Source organism: Bombus pyrosoma, linkage group LG8 (genome assembly GCF_014825855.1).
Source record: "Bombus pyrosoma isolate SC7728 linkage group LG8, ASM1482585v1, whole genome shotgun sequence".
Lineage (NCBI taxonomy): Eukaryota > Metazoa > Arthropoda > Insecta > Hymenoptera > Apidae > Bombus > Bombus pyrosoma.
This window is the reverse complement of record NC_057777.1, coordinates 1,739,140-1,755,473: the sequence shown is the minus strand read 5'-3', so window position 1 is coordinate 1,755,473 and position 16,334 is coordinate 1,739,140. Positions and strand designations below refer to the sequence as shown.

At 44.3% G+C, this 16,334-nt stretch overlaps 1 protein-coding gene across 3 annotated transcripts in view; it reads right to left on the bottom strand.

Moving 5' to 3' along the window:
• The window catches only part of LOC122569917 (nucleolar protein 4-like), a 93,033-nt gene extending 77,975 nt beyond the window's left edge, over positions 1 to 15,058 (bottom strand). For all 3 annotated transcript variants that reach the window (XM_043731570.1, XM_043731575.1, XM_043731573.1), the window contains exon 1: positions 13,766 to 15,058. In XM_043731570.1, the coding sequence (XP_043587505.1) occupies positions 13,766 to 13,810 (45 nt within the window). In that variant the 5' untranslated portion in view covers positions 13,811 to 15,058. The remainder of the gene's footprint in view (positions 1 to 13,765) is intronic.
• Positions 15,059 to 16,334: the final 1,276 nt, after the last annotated feature.

The following is a 16,334-nucleotide window of genomic DNA, read 5'->3' as shown; positions in this document are numbered from 1 at the left end:
CTCCTCCAAGGATGTAGCCCATAACGGGTTTCAGCGTTTCGATCACGAAATTGTTTAGAATCTACGCGATTATGGTCGATGATGGCATCGACGTTATGATAATGGCGTGTAAAAATTGCGTAGACCGATGGTCGCTATATTTAGAATTTAAGAGCATAAACTGTTCGATACACCGACCAAAACATGAATAAAGGATGAAAGTAGAACCAAAGCTCAGCCATTTCCATTCTCCTTCGGAAAAAGAAACGAGAAACTATTCGCATAATTTTTCTTAAATTCGCGACTCTCACTGCTGGCAACTTTAATTTGTACGTGCGATAATTCCGCAACTTCTGCATACCGAACTTTTGTTCGCGCGGCTTCAATAACTGAAAGAACGAAAGACGAAAAGTATCGGAACCAGGTCAGAAGTCAAAAAGAAAGATCTAATCGGCCAGGTTGAGCCATCGTGCGATCCAGAAACGACATAACTCATCGGCTCGCGGTTGCCTTAATTATCTGCTCGAGTGCGCGACTAAAATTACGCGTCAGGTCGAGCCTTATTTCACAATGTCACCAGCCGCGTGATTATATCGATCGGCTGCATTCCAAGTGTCGATACGTTTTCGTAACAACACAGAAAACCGGCCTGTCCTGCGGCGCTCTCGATCGCTTCGTAATTTCCTTCCGGCGGCGCGTTTCGCGTAATTTATCGATGAATCGCGTGTTCCAGCTAATAGAATCGTCGGTTAAAAAGACGGTATAGCAGTGTTTCTTGCGAGCGAAATTATCTCGCGAGTAATTCATTCGCCGTTTGAAACACTTGGCACCTTGCAGAATTTTCGTCCCATTTCTCCAGTTCGGTATAAGAGGGAACAGGATAGAGTTGAAGGAAGAATGGTTTGTGATAAAACCAAGAGGGACAAACGTGTATCGTTCGTGCGAATCTGTCGTTCTTCTCTTTGTAACGATCGTCTTGTATTCCGAAAAGAGGGAACGTTAATGGAATTTAATTGCCATTTATCATCTTTTGCTTCCTTTGCGAGTAGAACACGATATCTGAACGAGTGGTGGATTACGCGAGGGCAGAGAAATCATCGACGATACTCGATGACAAAGCAATGATACTCGTGAAACAATTTTATTACGTATCTTTATAAAATATTCACTCTCGAACGCTTGCACCTGCTTGCTGATAAAAGCAAACAAGCGCTCGATCCAAGTAATTATGTACACGTTTCAATTGGACGTCTGAAGTGTAACGAGTCAATGGTACACCTTCCTGCAATATAGCTATAATTTAAGATAATAGATTTCAGATTCAATTTCGCCTGAGAAGTTTATTTTCAAAATACGAAAATCCGAACGTGAATCGTCGCGTATCAAAGATACTAGCAAAGATCTGCGACTTTTAAATCCCAACTTCTTTCATACCTGATGCATCTCATTAATGTACCAATGATCAGTTCCACTCCTTTCAAACCACTCTAGTTCCGATAATTTTCCATCAGGCTCGAACGTCTACCATTCTCCGTTCCACCCCTAATTGTAGCCCGATTTCCAATCCACCCTGTACACCGCGAGGCGAACGCCATGCAAGCTACAGAGTCGATCGTTCTGTCGGTACGTGTGCACGTGACTGGTGCAAAAAGAACACAGGACGTTGCATGTGGACGTCGATGTGGTGTACCTTGACACGGATGGCTCCCTGAATCAGCCGACAGCTAGCAACAAACATCACTTCGCTATCACACACGCCTACCGACCGTACACGATCACCAATGCACGCTGGCATAGCGGTGTGCGTGCGTGTGTGCCGGTTGACGAACGGTGCCGATAAGCTCGTCATCAGGCTGGCCAACGACGATGAGCACGACCACCACCACCACCACCGTTGCCTCCGTAGGAAATTCCATTTCCTCGAGCCGTGAGCCGGACCGCTGATATTACCGGCCCACCAAGGATTCGTTCGGAGGTGAATCGCTGGACGTAGCTTTATCGAGAAGCAGGATGATGGGTCTACTTTATGCATCGCAGCTTTCATCAAAATCCGTTGAGATATTGCTCGCGAAATGACGAATGCGAGAGAAATAGCCTTAATATAGAATCATTTGTACATGAATCTGTGTGATAGTGTTATTTATAGAGGCGTTAAATTTAGAAATGAAAACGAAGTTGCGACTTCTGCTGCGAATATGATAAATTCATCTTTCGAGAGTGCAACTGTAACGTACGACTCTAATAAGGCTAAACATGAACGCGTGCAAATAAGCATCATTTACACGTTGTTCGCGCACTTGTAGCAAACAGCATATTACCTGCTGGTTTAGTTCGTAGTTATACCAAACTATACGTTCCGTTGAAAAAAGAAACGGTTATTAAAGGAATCAGCATCGATGTTTCAAGAAATTTGAACACGATTTTTCTAAAAAGATTTCCTCCTTTCTCGAAAATTCTATTGGAAATTTAATCCCTAAGAGGCGAGTACGACGGTAAAACGAGTTGAGAAGAGATTTTAGAAAAGCCACAGCCCAACGACGGCCCCCAAGATCGGTCCGCCTATTAATACTTCACGCGCGGAATTCACGGTACGTAAACCCAGAATCTTTACCGCGGCTCCGACAGACTATAAAGGTAACCGCAAAGCAACTCTGCCAAGGAGCCAGGGCTAGAGGCGATCTTGGAACGTGAACAACGTGGCTCGCGGTTCGCTCACGAAAGAAGGACGAGAGGGCGTGGTTCCACCCCGAGTGCATTACCGGAGAGTATACTTTTGGAACATCGGCTGCTCCCGCTTTTGGGGTAGCGCTTGCTATCGGAGGGGTGGAAATAGCCTCCTCTCTCTATGTACTCCACTTCGGGTGCTCGCGTCACGGATAGGAACAAAAGCATCCATCGATTGCATCGTTGCTTTTGGGAAATCGGTTAACACGTTTTGTGCCGCGTACGCCATCGATGGTCCTCCGTGAATACCAAAGGGAAAATTTTCATTCGTCAAAGGAACGCGTTTTCCAATTTATTATTTACGTAAAGTAGGTGCGACGAGGCCGCTTTTTTTCTCCGCATTTACTAAAATTCAATTTTCCTAGACGACGCGATAAGTATCAAATATTTTTTCGGCGTACTTACACGATACCGTGAAAATATTATTGCACGGGGTTAATCCTCTTCTCTTTGCTACGCAAGTTAAACAATCGGTTGAAACTGTAGGTTCTACGAAACAAGAAAATATCTTCCCTTTTCTGTTATCAGCGTTTGTCAAACGATTATCTCAAACCCTTGGTGCACGAAATACAACGAAAGATAGGAAATATGCGAGCGAATATACGTGTATATATTTGGAACGTACCGCGCGACATGATGAAACGGGGGCTAGAAAAGAGCGCAGGGGTCGCTCGAAACGGGCCAAGAGAAGGGATGCCTCGGTTCTTCCCTTTTCACCCCTTCTCGCCTGTTCCCTTTCACCGCGTAGAGCGAACGAGCACACTGACACACCCTTATTGTCGGTTCCAGGCACCAGCATACCTGATCTTATGGGAAATCCATACTGGCCCTTACCTCGCTGGGAATACGAGGGGTGCGAGACACCCCTCGCACTCAAACTCTTTCCTTCTCCTCTTTTGCAAGGCTGTCGTGGGACGAACAGCACCCCGCTAACGCCCCCTTCCATCGCTGATGAACTCGCCCTGCGAAGACTGTCCAATCGGGAAATGCAACGCGTCAAAATATTTTTCGCTTTATTATACATAACCTAGTCGTTCAAATTTGGCGTGAAATTCTTTCGAATTCCAACTTTTTGGAAAGCGAGTGAAAGTTAAAAAAATGAATACCATACGATTACTCGGTATATCAGGCTACTCGAAAATTCGCAAGGCAGAGAACACCCGTCAACAGTTGCGTGTTAGGCTGGCACGTGTGTAGGTGAGTTAATTGGCTGAACGAATGGGAACGATCGTGTGAATGATAAACCGGAGACTTCGAAGTCGATGGTAGAAGTACCTTTGCCGACTAACTGAAGTGGCGATGTATCAACAGCACGATTAAGGGCGTGATTTCCACAACGAAATATGTTTCACGAAATCGGAATAAAAATTTAGACTCCTTTCTACGTTCGAACTACGTTCGATTTGCCGATAATGGTGCAATTTCATTTCATATAAATATTTATTGAAAAATTTGTTCTTTCGTTTGTAAAATAAAACAAGTTGACAATCGAGGTCTTTCTATCCACTGCTTTTCCTTATTTATGCCGCGAACCTTATCGATCTTAATACTAAAATTAAAAACAAAATGCTAAATGTGTGTTTCGATAGAAAGCACGAGAGCTGGGAGCAAAAGGAAAAAAAAAAGAAGAACAGAAAAAGCGGACATATTGAAAAATAACGTTTTGCTGGCAAATCGATTTTCCGTCATTTACAAGCTCCATTAAGCCCTTGAGATCGTTGTTAAAGAACGAAACCTCTTATGCCAAACCTTCAGCCTTTTGCCGCGACTTTCCACGTTCAGTAATTTAATCCTTTAAAGAGAGAATCGCACGCCTCATTAGCGCCCCAGGATTCTGCACGGGAAGCGTTGCAAAGCAGCCTTTAAGAGTTCTGTCTGCAGGATTTCAAGAATTTATATTGCCAGCGACTGTCTGAGAGTACTGAATTTCGAATACTTCGCCTTCGATACGCCAGAATAAAACAAGCCGACGATCGTTTTCATACATACACACGCACGATCTTACAAATATAACGCGAATGATCAATTTCTTGCGCAACATTATAATATTTAGAGCTGGTGAATGAAGAACGAAACGAACAAATAATTCCTTTCGTAGGTGTCGCACCTTGTACGGCGCGTCAACGTTGAAGTAACAAAGCACATTTTGGATTATATTAAACTTTAGATCGTGCCTAATTAAGTAAATTTCGCACTTCGTGTAATCGAGTAAGTTTCACACTCTGTGTTCCATGTAATTAAGTAAATTTTATATTCAAATTAACTTGGCGAACTTTAAACTTACTTAAACATCAATTTTGCACATACATACTTTATGTGTGATCGGGTAAATTTGTTTTGTAAATTTACGTAAATTTCGTGACTGTGTAACTAAATTCTGCTACTTACATTTCCGCTGCTACAAAAATAAACCGAATGAGACTAAAAACGCTGGTTTACGTGCAATTTTAATAAAACCTCGAGTCACTTTCTTTCAGGAAGACAACTTCAAGATTGCCCTCGAGTGTTTACCTTTCTTTAAAGAGACACTCGAGAAGGCGGCCTTTCAAATATAATTTTACATATACTTTTCCACTCATCCACCTTTTCCATAAGCTCTACCCCCTTTTTAAATACTTTAAGTAATTCTTTATCAACCCTTGGCTCCGAATGGCGTACTCGTACGTGTACAAGCCTGTAGAAAATTGCCGTTTGCTGATCAAAAGCGTATGTACGGCCGTGCGCGTGTATCAACCTTAACTGATATCGCGGCGAATCTTGGAAAATATGAAGAAGCCGTCAGGGTTCACCGCTGACCGCTCAACTGTTACAAAGAAGGATCTACAGAAAGATCGAAAAACGCTGTTGTAAAGAAAATCAGACGTTTGTCGCGTTAAATCGATAGAATTCCGTGCAACCTTTAACGCCTCCATGCTGCATCACCCACGTATAAAAAAATTTAACTCCATATTTTTCACTCTCACATCGCATAGATTATATCACGTGGCAGGAACACATCGTCTCCTGTCTCTTTTGTCTTTTTTTAACCAAAGAATAACGACGCAAATAAATAGCATCCATCGTCCAAGTAGGCGAGCAGCAAGGACACAGAGTAAATATTACATCGCGAACAGGCGGCAATAATACGCTAAAAGCGTCCCAGTTACAAGCGTTTCTTGCTGTTTCCTTTTAAACGCGTCGTCCATTCCCGGCTAATCCGGCTTAACTCTTGCCACATTACTTGGCCGAAATACAAGGGAAAACGATAATCGTATAATGTATTCGCGACGAATACGTCGGTATCGAATTACGCGTTCATCTTGCGTCCCGTTCCTTCGCGTTTAACTGGCTGATTCACATGGTCGCTCGCTCGGTCATGCGCTAAATATTTTTCAATTCGCATCTCCGTGACAGATACGTCCGTATTATCGTGGACGAACCGCGGACGACGTCGATAAGAAATTTTGACGCGCCACCGCATCGCTGGCAACAACGTCGACGTGTCGGGGAATTCCCGACCGTCGATCAATCGGGAAAATTTAAAAGGAACGCACACATCATTTTTTATGTTTCGCCGTTCTATTCAAAGACAGGGGAACAACTCGAAAGATATTATACTCGCTTCGTTATACGCGAACGTCAACGATATTTCTTTGCGCATTCGTTTACGTAAGAATAACATTTCTGGTATTTTATCTACGTTGAGCGTGATATAATTGTGGCCAATATAGATCCATGAGGTTCAGCCTCGTTTAACATCAGAGGGAATAAATTATTACGTCCCAACATTCGAAAATATTATTTTCTCCTCCGCGAGCTTTTTACGAGTCCTGGCAACTATATGTTTTTAAAAGTAGCGTTACGTTGCGACTGAAATTGCTTTACACGACTGGCAATGCCAAACGTAGGAAATAGTGGCCGTGCTGCAATCACGCACGAATTTACGCTGAAAATACGCGTGTCTGCAAATAGTATTTCGTAATCTCTAGGGTCTAGGCGATCTCTGTTATACGCTGTGGACGCTGACGGTGTCTTCCATTCATAACACATAGGCCATTTTACGATTCTAGGTATTCCCCTTTCGTAACAACAAATATTAATAAAGGATAATCGCTAATGACGCATTTCTGTCAGCGCGCCTGATTACTATCGTGGCACCCCCCGGAAATGTTACGCTTTTATGAATATAAATATCGTTAATTTAGATACGCCACCATCTTTCTAATAAGCACGTACGCACACGTTTGGGCGGCAAACTTTCACAAGCCGTGCGCGCAGCCCATTCGCTTCTATACTTCATCCCCGATAATTTTTCGAAAGCCCGGTTTTTCAGCTGCCTCCTCTGGTTTTTTAAAAATTCCATATCCGTGGATAACGGTCAGACGGGAACATAAAGGGTAATAATTTTTTTAAGTAACACCGAGACCGGTGCGGTTAATACGCGCCGCGAATCTACCATACTAATCCAATTCGTGTTAAATGAAAAACGTGCACGTGCTTCTATATTATTTAAAAGAACAGATGGTGGGATTAACAGTGCGAAATGTTAAAAGGCGCATTATAGCAAATCATGTACGTACGTAACACGGTTGAATTATAACGAATACTTTGACAAATTCTAAATTAAACCATTATCGCAAAACGCGAATTTCTCTACGGTGTATAAAATAGAGTATCGAGGGGGGAGGGGGCAGGGGTCCAATTATTCATAAAAGTCTATATATTTAAGTATAAGATAGTCATAGTTTCAAGGGAGAACACGATTCTCCGGGTCTTTGACGTCTTTTTTTTCCATTTTCCATACTATCAGCATATTCTACGTTATTGTCAATCGCCGCAACGAAGTAGAATAAATTTCAACGTTACGTAGAACAAGATATTTTCGCAGCGAAGTTCGAGCCATACGTCATTTACCTGGGATCGTTCGATTTCATAAAAATCATTCGATACCGGTGTATTTTGTTAGAGAACAATGTCTGACGTCAGTGGAAACGGACAACGTGAATCAGGCGTAATGAGTTTGCGTTCGGAACGCGAGAAGCGCGATACACGATGAAAAAATGCCGGAAAAGCTGGTATTGTATTATTAAGATCGAAATCGCTTGCAACGAGCCTATCCAATCTAATCTGGTTGTGTAGAAAACGACATCGCTGTTTTTATCATATAAAGACATGTAAATGTATAAAATATACAGAATTTAAGCAGAATTTTCTGCAGTTACGTTCAACGATTCGCTTCTTGTGTAACAAATATCTTAATCCTGTTTGAGGCGAGCGTGATATCGTTTGGATACCATCATGAAGTTTCAATAACGATAATTCGTCTAAATCGGCGATGATTTAACAACGCCTAAATTCGATTCCGAGATAACAACGTTGTTGCGAAAGTTCGATCCTGCCAAGCGCGGAATACCGCGAAATAGAAAAGTCAGAGTTATTCGACGCTGTGCGACGAATCGTTGGATGTGGAATCGCGACGATGAGAAATAGCGCGATGCTCCGCGTAGCCTCCTAATTACCTGGTTCTGAGCGCGATTGACGTAGCTGAAAGGGCGGTGTGGGGGCGAGTGAGCGCGGTGGGGTGAGTTGGAGCGTTGCGTATCCGGCGGGCGCAAGCGTGAAAAACTTTCGAACGTAGCGGGAAGAAAGCTCGGTCGGGTCGTCGTGGAGGCGACAACGAACGAAAGGGAGTCGAGAGGGAAGATTGATTGGCCACAGCGAGTACGCGGCCGAAAGAGAGAAACAAGAGTACACGAGAGTAGGAGAGTAGGAGGAGGAGGTGGAGGAAAGGGGCAGAAAAAGACGGGCGAAGGAAGACGGGTCGAGGGAGAGAGCTGGAAAAATATAACCTGTTGGACCGTGAGGGAGAGAGAGCGAAGAAGCGCAGGCGCGAACAGGACGAGCGATTCAGTGAACGACAGCGAGAAAGAGAAGAAAAGAGAGGCGGCAAAGCGAGACAGCCTCGTTAGTTCAAGAAGAGGGGAACTCGAGGAGCGAGTGCTAGCGGAGGAAAAGAGAAAGAGAAGGAACGGCTATGCATAGAGGGGAGAGAGAAGGACACAGACGTCCCGAACCTGCCTCAACTCCAACTTGACTTTCGCGGTTCGATTCTGATCGGATCGATCTAACTAGCGCGCCGGCAAGCAAACCGGCCACCGGTATTTACTGTTGCTCTCTTCGTCGTGCGCGCGCTCGCCGCTCTACTCACGCGCCTTCTCCGCCCGTTTATCATGTGTTGCATCGCGTTCGATCGGCGTGAGCCGCGATCGTTCTTCAACCGGGACCATTTGTCCTTCCTTTTGCCATTTTTCTTTTCCTTTTTCTACCCTTCGTCCTGTTCGTTGTTTTGCTTTCGGTCGGAATGGACGCATCGCCGCGATGGACGAGATTGCAAGAATTAGAGAGCCGATAGCGCATTGCTTTGTTCGTAGTTTCCTTGAAAATGAAACTGCACGGTATTGGGAATACGTAACTGTAGTAGCATTTCGTAGGTTGTTCGATCGCATCCCTGTAGGTTTGAACAGACAAAGTACGGGATTTTCAAATGGTAAGAGACATTATTATTGAGAACTTTGCTTTCGTCGGAGTATGGACGTAATTGGAGTATCGCGCGAAGTAAAAAATTCTGTAATTGTTTTTCACTTGGAACGATACATCGTGCTTTCTTTACATCGAAACCGCCATGTCTCCGTAAAGGCGCAAATAGATTTACCAAACTTTTTACAACTGTAGATATATCCTGTTTAGTAAGTTTCTATAGAAACTGCAGGAGATACGTGTAGCGACGAGTTACGTGTTCGGTGAAATAAAAGTTCCAGACGTTTTACGTTTTTAATTTGAGGATACAGAACTCATAGAATTTTATCAAAAAAAAAAGTTTTTAAAAACAAATATGTAACAGATCTGCCGAACAAAGTTTTTAAACGTTAACCATCGCGCTTAAACCATGCACGCACTTAACCACGTTAAAAGGCGCTTAAATTTGATTAAATATTAAAAATATCAAATCCATTATATACGATTTCTTCGTTAAAAAATACCTAAGAATGCAGCGAATACCAGCCGATATCGTATAAAATTTGTATTTCGAACGTGAAGCAGATAATCTCGACGCTTCGCACACCGACTGTTCATAATTGATCGACCAACCAATAGGTGGAATTTATTTTTTCTCCAATTTGCGAATACCGAATGCACCGTTTTATCAAAATAAATCATAAAACAGTTTCAAAGTTACTTCACTTGTGTAAATAAAATAAATTACTCGATTCTTAAGGATACAAATAACTCGTTTATTCTGTATTTCGTTCGCGATAAAACACGAATAAAGTTAGAATAATTATTCCGGCAATTTTACTTTGCGAACGAAACACACTTCCCATCCAGACGTTTTCGATAAATCGTACTCTGAAATTGAACTAAATACGAAGTGCATCGAACCTCTCTATAATCTCTTATTCGTGTTAAAAAGAAGATAAAAATAGACCCGGGCACCGAATAAACCAGCGACGCTGTTAATTCTAATTGTAACGCAAAACCAAAACATTTGTTCCGATTGACAAACGCTGGTGTTCGATTTTGTTCTGAATTATCCAGTAAAATTTCCTGACTGGCGAATTGTTGGAAATTCAGCGTTTCAACGTGGACAAAAGGGCACTGCAGCCGCGCGAAAGATTCAAAGGCAAAACGAGTACATTTTTCGAATCGATCATTGTTACACCGTTGCGTACGCTAACAGGATGGTATATGGTTTTTGGAGCTAAATACGGTCGGCATAGCCAGGATTAATTTATGCAACCGGACGATCGATCGGCTAATGGAGTTCACAGGGTTGAATATATCCACAGGCCTGGCTCGCGATCGTTTTCCACGAATTTTATTTCATTCACGGTTGAACAGTACGGATAAAAGGAACTGGCTCTTTTAAATCGATAATTTCGAAAATGTTTGGAATATCCCTTAATCGTGGAAGAAATGGATCTTGAATATACGCTATTATGGCTCCGTCTGTTATGCAAATGATCGATAGAAAATTTACAAAGTGCTTTAAAGAGATGAACGATTAAGCAGGGACCAAAGGCGAAAGAAATGAAATATAGAGCAATCTTTAGCCCAGCGAAAGGATCACGTTTTGGGAAAGAAATTCGTGGTAGCGAAATGATCGATGGAACAAAGAACCGCGGTCGAGAGCGAGGATAGATTGCAGACTGTGAAATAGCAAAAACAAGAAAGTATCGGAAAAAACATTTTTTGCCCTAGAACAATATTTTTTTTGAGGGGTTCTGGTTATTTTCTGGTTTCTTTCGTTTCTCCCAAAACATTCCCGTGAACCCCATCGCCGCAACATATGCAATTAATCGCGGATTTTAACGATGTTTCGGTCACCCTATCTGCACGCCACCCTCAAAATTACATTTCCGCGTCAATTAACCCGGGCACGAATAATTAGAATAGATATCCGGGGAACGAATCGAAAATATGCAAATATAATAATAAAATAACGCTCGGTTACGATCGACACCCCTTTAACGCCTCCGTAACTTAAAACACCTCAAATATTAATGAAATTACAGGAAATATGAATGGTAATGAGTTCGAAGTACAAACAATGAATTAAAACTGAATTCGATTCGTTTCGTGACTAAGTTACGTTTCCTTTTATAGATAACGAGACCGTTTGACAGCATTTCTGGACGAATAACAAGAACGGGATATATACTTAACATCTTAGAATCGTTACCTCTTAATTGGATCAAAAATATAAAGAGGAAGATATTATTCGCAAATAACTGAATCATTAAAGGCTGCTAGTTTCTTAACGCGTTTGTGTGTTAATAAAATGAATACATTGTTCAAAATATTCTCGAGTTCTATTTTCTCAATTTTCTGTACATAATACGTATATGCTGTAAAACAACCAACAAGATGCTATCGTTTTAAAGCAACACAAATTATAATGTTCGCCGTGGAGAACGCGTGAGAAATACTACAGACCGTGTTATTTCGAAGAAAATGTACATGCGTATGCCTGTCCTACTATATTATTGCGTTAAATGTATTATAATAAAGATATTAATTCCCAAGGGGTTAAGTTCCATTTTCTAAATTCATTAAGTAAGAAATTACCGTGTATTTATTTAAATTATTCTGCATGAAGGAGGAAGCTAAAAATGATCGCTTACAAGGAATAAAACGATGTAGCGTATATTAAAATTTAAATAACGCGCGAGCCAAGGAAACGGAGTGGGTAGGTACATAATTCCACGTCGCGTCGATGCGCCTAGTCACGGAGATTCTTGAATCGAGCACGTGCTCCACCGAGCTCCCTAGAAACGCGATCCACGGATTATCTTTCGTGCAAGATACACAGGTCTAATCTAACCAAGGAGAAGAAAAAGCCCCGCGATAAGTCCGATCCGACAAGTTCGTCATTGAGTATCGTTTATTTCTGCGATTTGCGTGTCGTCAAGTGAATATCCGGGAATTCTGCCATGTTTTCACAATCTACAAATTATCGAAGTACCGCGACAGCGAAATCTAATTTTAACGTATTCGTTTTACAAGAAAACTTGCTAAAATAAAGGAAGACAATCGTTAAAAATGTATAACGACTATTAGAAAGTGCGAAGAATTGTTAGTAAAATATTTCACGCTGTATAAAAGTTGTCAAAGCTCCCGTGCGTAGTTGTTCATTGTATCGCTGCACAGCTGTATAAGTTAAACTTGGTTATACCAAGTGAAATGTAAAATGCAATCAGAGTACAAATGGTTAATTACACAAAGTTATTTAAATTGCGTTAATTTATTACTCGATTCGTGCGAAATTATTAATAATATGTACATTTAAGTCGTAACGAATAGGAGCTTTTATGCGACTCCAAAATTTCGTTCCACCTTTTCCAAAGGAAATAAAATAAAACAACGACAATTGGCTCATACGAGAATCGTGAATTTTCATATTTCATTAGATATATTAATATATTATTCGGGGAAAGATTAATGTCTTCGATCAGTGTTCGTATAAATTATTTCTAATCTTTTCCCGATGATATAAAAATGGCTCGGAAGCTTCGTCCAATTGTGCGCTATTCTCGATAAAAAGTTTTGATATATTAGCACTTTTCTCTTTACGATACCAACCGTACCCTTATTTCAATATGAAACACAAAATTGTTAAAGTACTCGGTACGTTTGTCGCGCAACAAATACAACGTACATACTTTAAAGCTTCGGAGAAAGAACGAACGAAAAGACGTACATAGTATCCGTTAGAATATGCAACGAGATTAAAAACAAAATTCAGGTTGCCATTGAATTCCAGGTCGATACAAAAGTACCAATGTACATCGAAAAAAAAAAAAAAAAAAAAAAGAAAAACAGGAAAATGTTGAAGCCGGTACTCGTACGCGTCCGCGTACGGGTTCCAGTAGTTCGAAAAACAAAAATTGGGAATAACGACGCAAGCAACGGTTAATGAGTCAATACGCGTTAAGTGTTAGCCTCGCAACTTTTCCGCGCTTGCGTCCCCTCCGACGAAATTCGTGTAACTCTTTCAATTAAAACTTTCGCGCGCGGTACATCTTCCCCCCCTCTCTCTCTCTCATCCGCCCACTGCCTCGCGCCGACTACCTCGTTCGCAACTCCAAAAAACATGGAGGGAAAAAATTAGACTGCAACGGAATAATGAGTTGCACGAGGAAGGAACGCAACCTGGCGGCAGAAAACTCCAATTTTCCGAACACCCAGTACCGTCAGATCACCCCCCTCCCCCAACCTCGCTCCGCTTACGCGACAAACATCCCCTCCGTTCATACTCTTTACGACTTTACGATATTATCGTATCGCGATTCAACAACGACAAACGTCGTGTTCGCGCAACACACTTACATAGGACGACACGGTACGTACGACTGGTAGCAAAGAAAATGACAACCTTGAACCTCGAGCTGTTATAGCCCATGAATTAAACTTTGACTCCAACGAGTTTTTACTAGATCGACGCATCGACGACTCGCTTTACGGAGTCCTGTCGCGAAAAAAGCGCGATCACGTGGTGATACGGTGGCAATCTTGATCGACTCACCTTGTGATGCTGCATGATGGCAGTGGCCTTTCGCTTGGCGGACATATTCAATTCCAGCGCGCGTGTCTTTCTTCTTCCTCGTGGAGCGACAACCGTATCTCTGTCTCTTTCTTGCCGCGTCGCTATTCCGCGAGTGCTCTTTGTCTCGCTCGTGCTATCGGCTTTACCCTCACTGACAAACTGCGCTCCAAACAACGAAAGCACGGACGATCTCGCGATACAAAAGATCGGCCGATGTTCTTTATTTATCGTACTTGCTTCGCTCGATCTTCCGACCTGTCCTTGTACTTGATTCAATCACGAAACAATAACACGAATCGCATACACGTACGTACAGTTAGGTGGTATACGTATATTGAAAAATGTAGCAAAGTCGAGATGTTTGGTGTATGTGACGGTGGCACGTATTGCTACAACTTTCTCAGAGTTCTTAGTTTAGTTCTGTCTCTGTCCAACACTCGTACTCTGTCACCTTCTAGTTAGACACGTACATAGAACGCGCACTGTCCTTCTCCCGCGCACGGTCCGCGAACTTTAAGCTGGCGCACAACACCACGCAGCAGCGACGCCGCGAACCGCCGCGATAAAATTCCCGCGGTTACCGCAGGTGTTGACGTTGACGGGCGTGAGCAAAAAAAGGGCTGTGTACCCGCGCGAAAACTGTCCCCTCGTCCACCGACGATCTAACCTTTCGCTCACGTACGCGATATTCCACGGACGAGCTGCCTCTATAAAGTCCATTGAGCCGATGCAACACTGCCAGAATCGCGATCAGCTGGTCGATGGAAATGTTCGCGCATCACGCAGACACTGACACGCACAGACGTAGTATCTGGCTAGGCCGCGTAAACGTTCCAAGAGAGATCGTCTTTGGTGAGTGAGCACGGTAATCGGTAGCTCGCAGTCTCGGCAAACGTTACACACTGACGAACAGAATGCCCGCGAACTGCAAGGACATACAGGCCTCGACACACAAAGGTAAATAAGAAGGAAAATGTGGCGCTCCTTGTTGCACGAGGGACGCTCGTATTCCTCGTGTACGCGTCGCGTGGCCGCGCACGCCGCGGGTTTTTTGACTGTCGAATATCGGCCGGGCACCGTGACGCACAACGATCTTCGGTCGCCTCTTGCTGGTAAAACGGTCGATTCCACTGGACTCGACCGACGTCTGTCTGTTACGCGCGAAGAGGGAACGCGAGTTGCGTGAAAACAAACGCGTTCTTCCCCGTTGCTAGTGCCAGTGCTGAGAGAGCGCCACGCTCCTGAACGAAATCATAGAACGTCCTCACATCACGAGCGCTCACGGCAAACTGGCGACTGGCGACGCGGCGGCGACCCCCTCTCTTCGCCTACCTCACCCTTTCCACTACTCTCCTCACCGCCTCCGCGCCGCTCCCCTGTTCCTCTCGACTCCCCCGCGTCTCCTCACCCCAACCACGCCAACCTCACTCCACGTTTCACCCATAACCCACTCTCTCTCTTCCCTTCTCTTTCTCCTTCTCGCGCCGGTACTCTCTCTCTCCCTTTCTCGCTCTCTGTCACACCCCCTCCCCGCCATACCCCGGCCCCTTTTCCCATTCCCTCGTTCCGTCTCTGTCTCTCCCTAATGCCGCGCCCTGCTATGACCCGTACCGCTCTCACTCCCCAGAGCGGTCCTCCTCGAACGCGTCAACCCTCTCTCCTTCACCCCTGGTATTCCTTTCTGGTCTCTGCCTCCGTCTCTCTTCCGCTCGTTCGCTCCCCTATACCACTCCTGTCTCTTTCTCCTTCTATCTGTCCGTCGCGTTCTCTCTATTCAGCCAACTGTCCGTCTCGGTTCTTCCTTTCTACCGTTCCAGCGCCCTCGCCGGTTCGCCTCGACCCTCCCCGGCCCACGGCGGCGGCGGCGGCGGCGGCGGCGGCGGCAGCGGAGGCGGTAAGGTAGGGTCTGTCACCATCAGAACACCGAAGGGGCCGGTGGACGGGTAACTCTCCGAGGGAAAGGAGGGATCGAAAGGGGCGCAAGGGGCCGCACACGAGCATCCACACAGGGCTTTCGGGGGAAGGGAGAATCGAGAGAGAGTACCTTTAGCTCTGGGTGTTGGGGTAAAGGGGGACTGGCAGGAGTGTTGCGCGCGAGGGGAAAGGGACGTCGGCACTCATCGGCCGAAGGGGCTTCCACGGGTGTGTTAGGCTTGTGCTTAGGAGGGTATGTGCACGCCACTGCTGCTCTCCTCTCTCTCACTCTCTCACGTTCTCTCTCTCTCTCTCTCTCTCTCTCTCTGTATGGACACGTCCCCGCGTGTATGGATACGTCTGTATGGATACGTGGACGGCCGTACACGGGATCCGTGCTCTCCGTTGCCAGCCGTCTATCTGTATGTCCATCTCTGTCTCCCATCCTCTCTCCCTCTCTCTCTCGCTCTTTCTCTCGCTCTCTCGTGGCACACCGTTGTGTGCGATATCGTTGCGCGCGGTTCCGCTCTCCTCGTGTGTGCGCACACCGCGACTTACACGCACGTCGTTGATGATGACGAGTCATCCGAGAGGCGCGTCTCGAGTGCGTGTTCCACTACGGCTCTTTAATGGT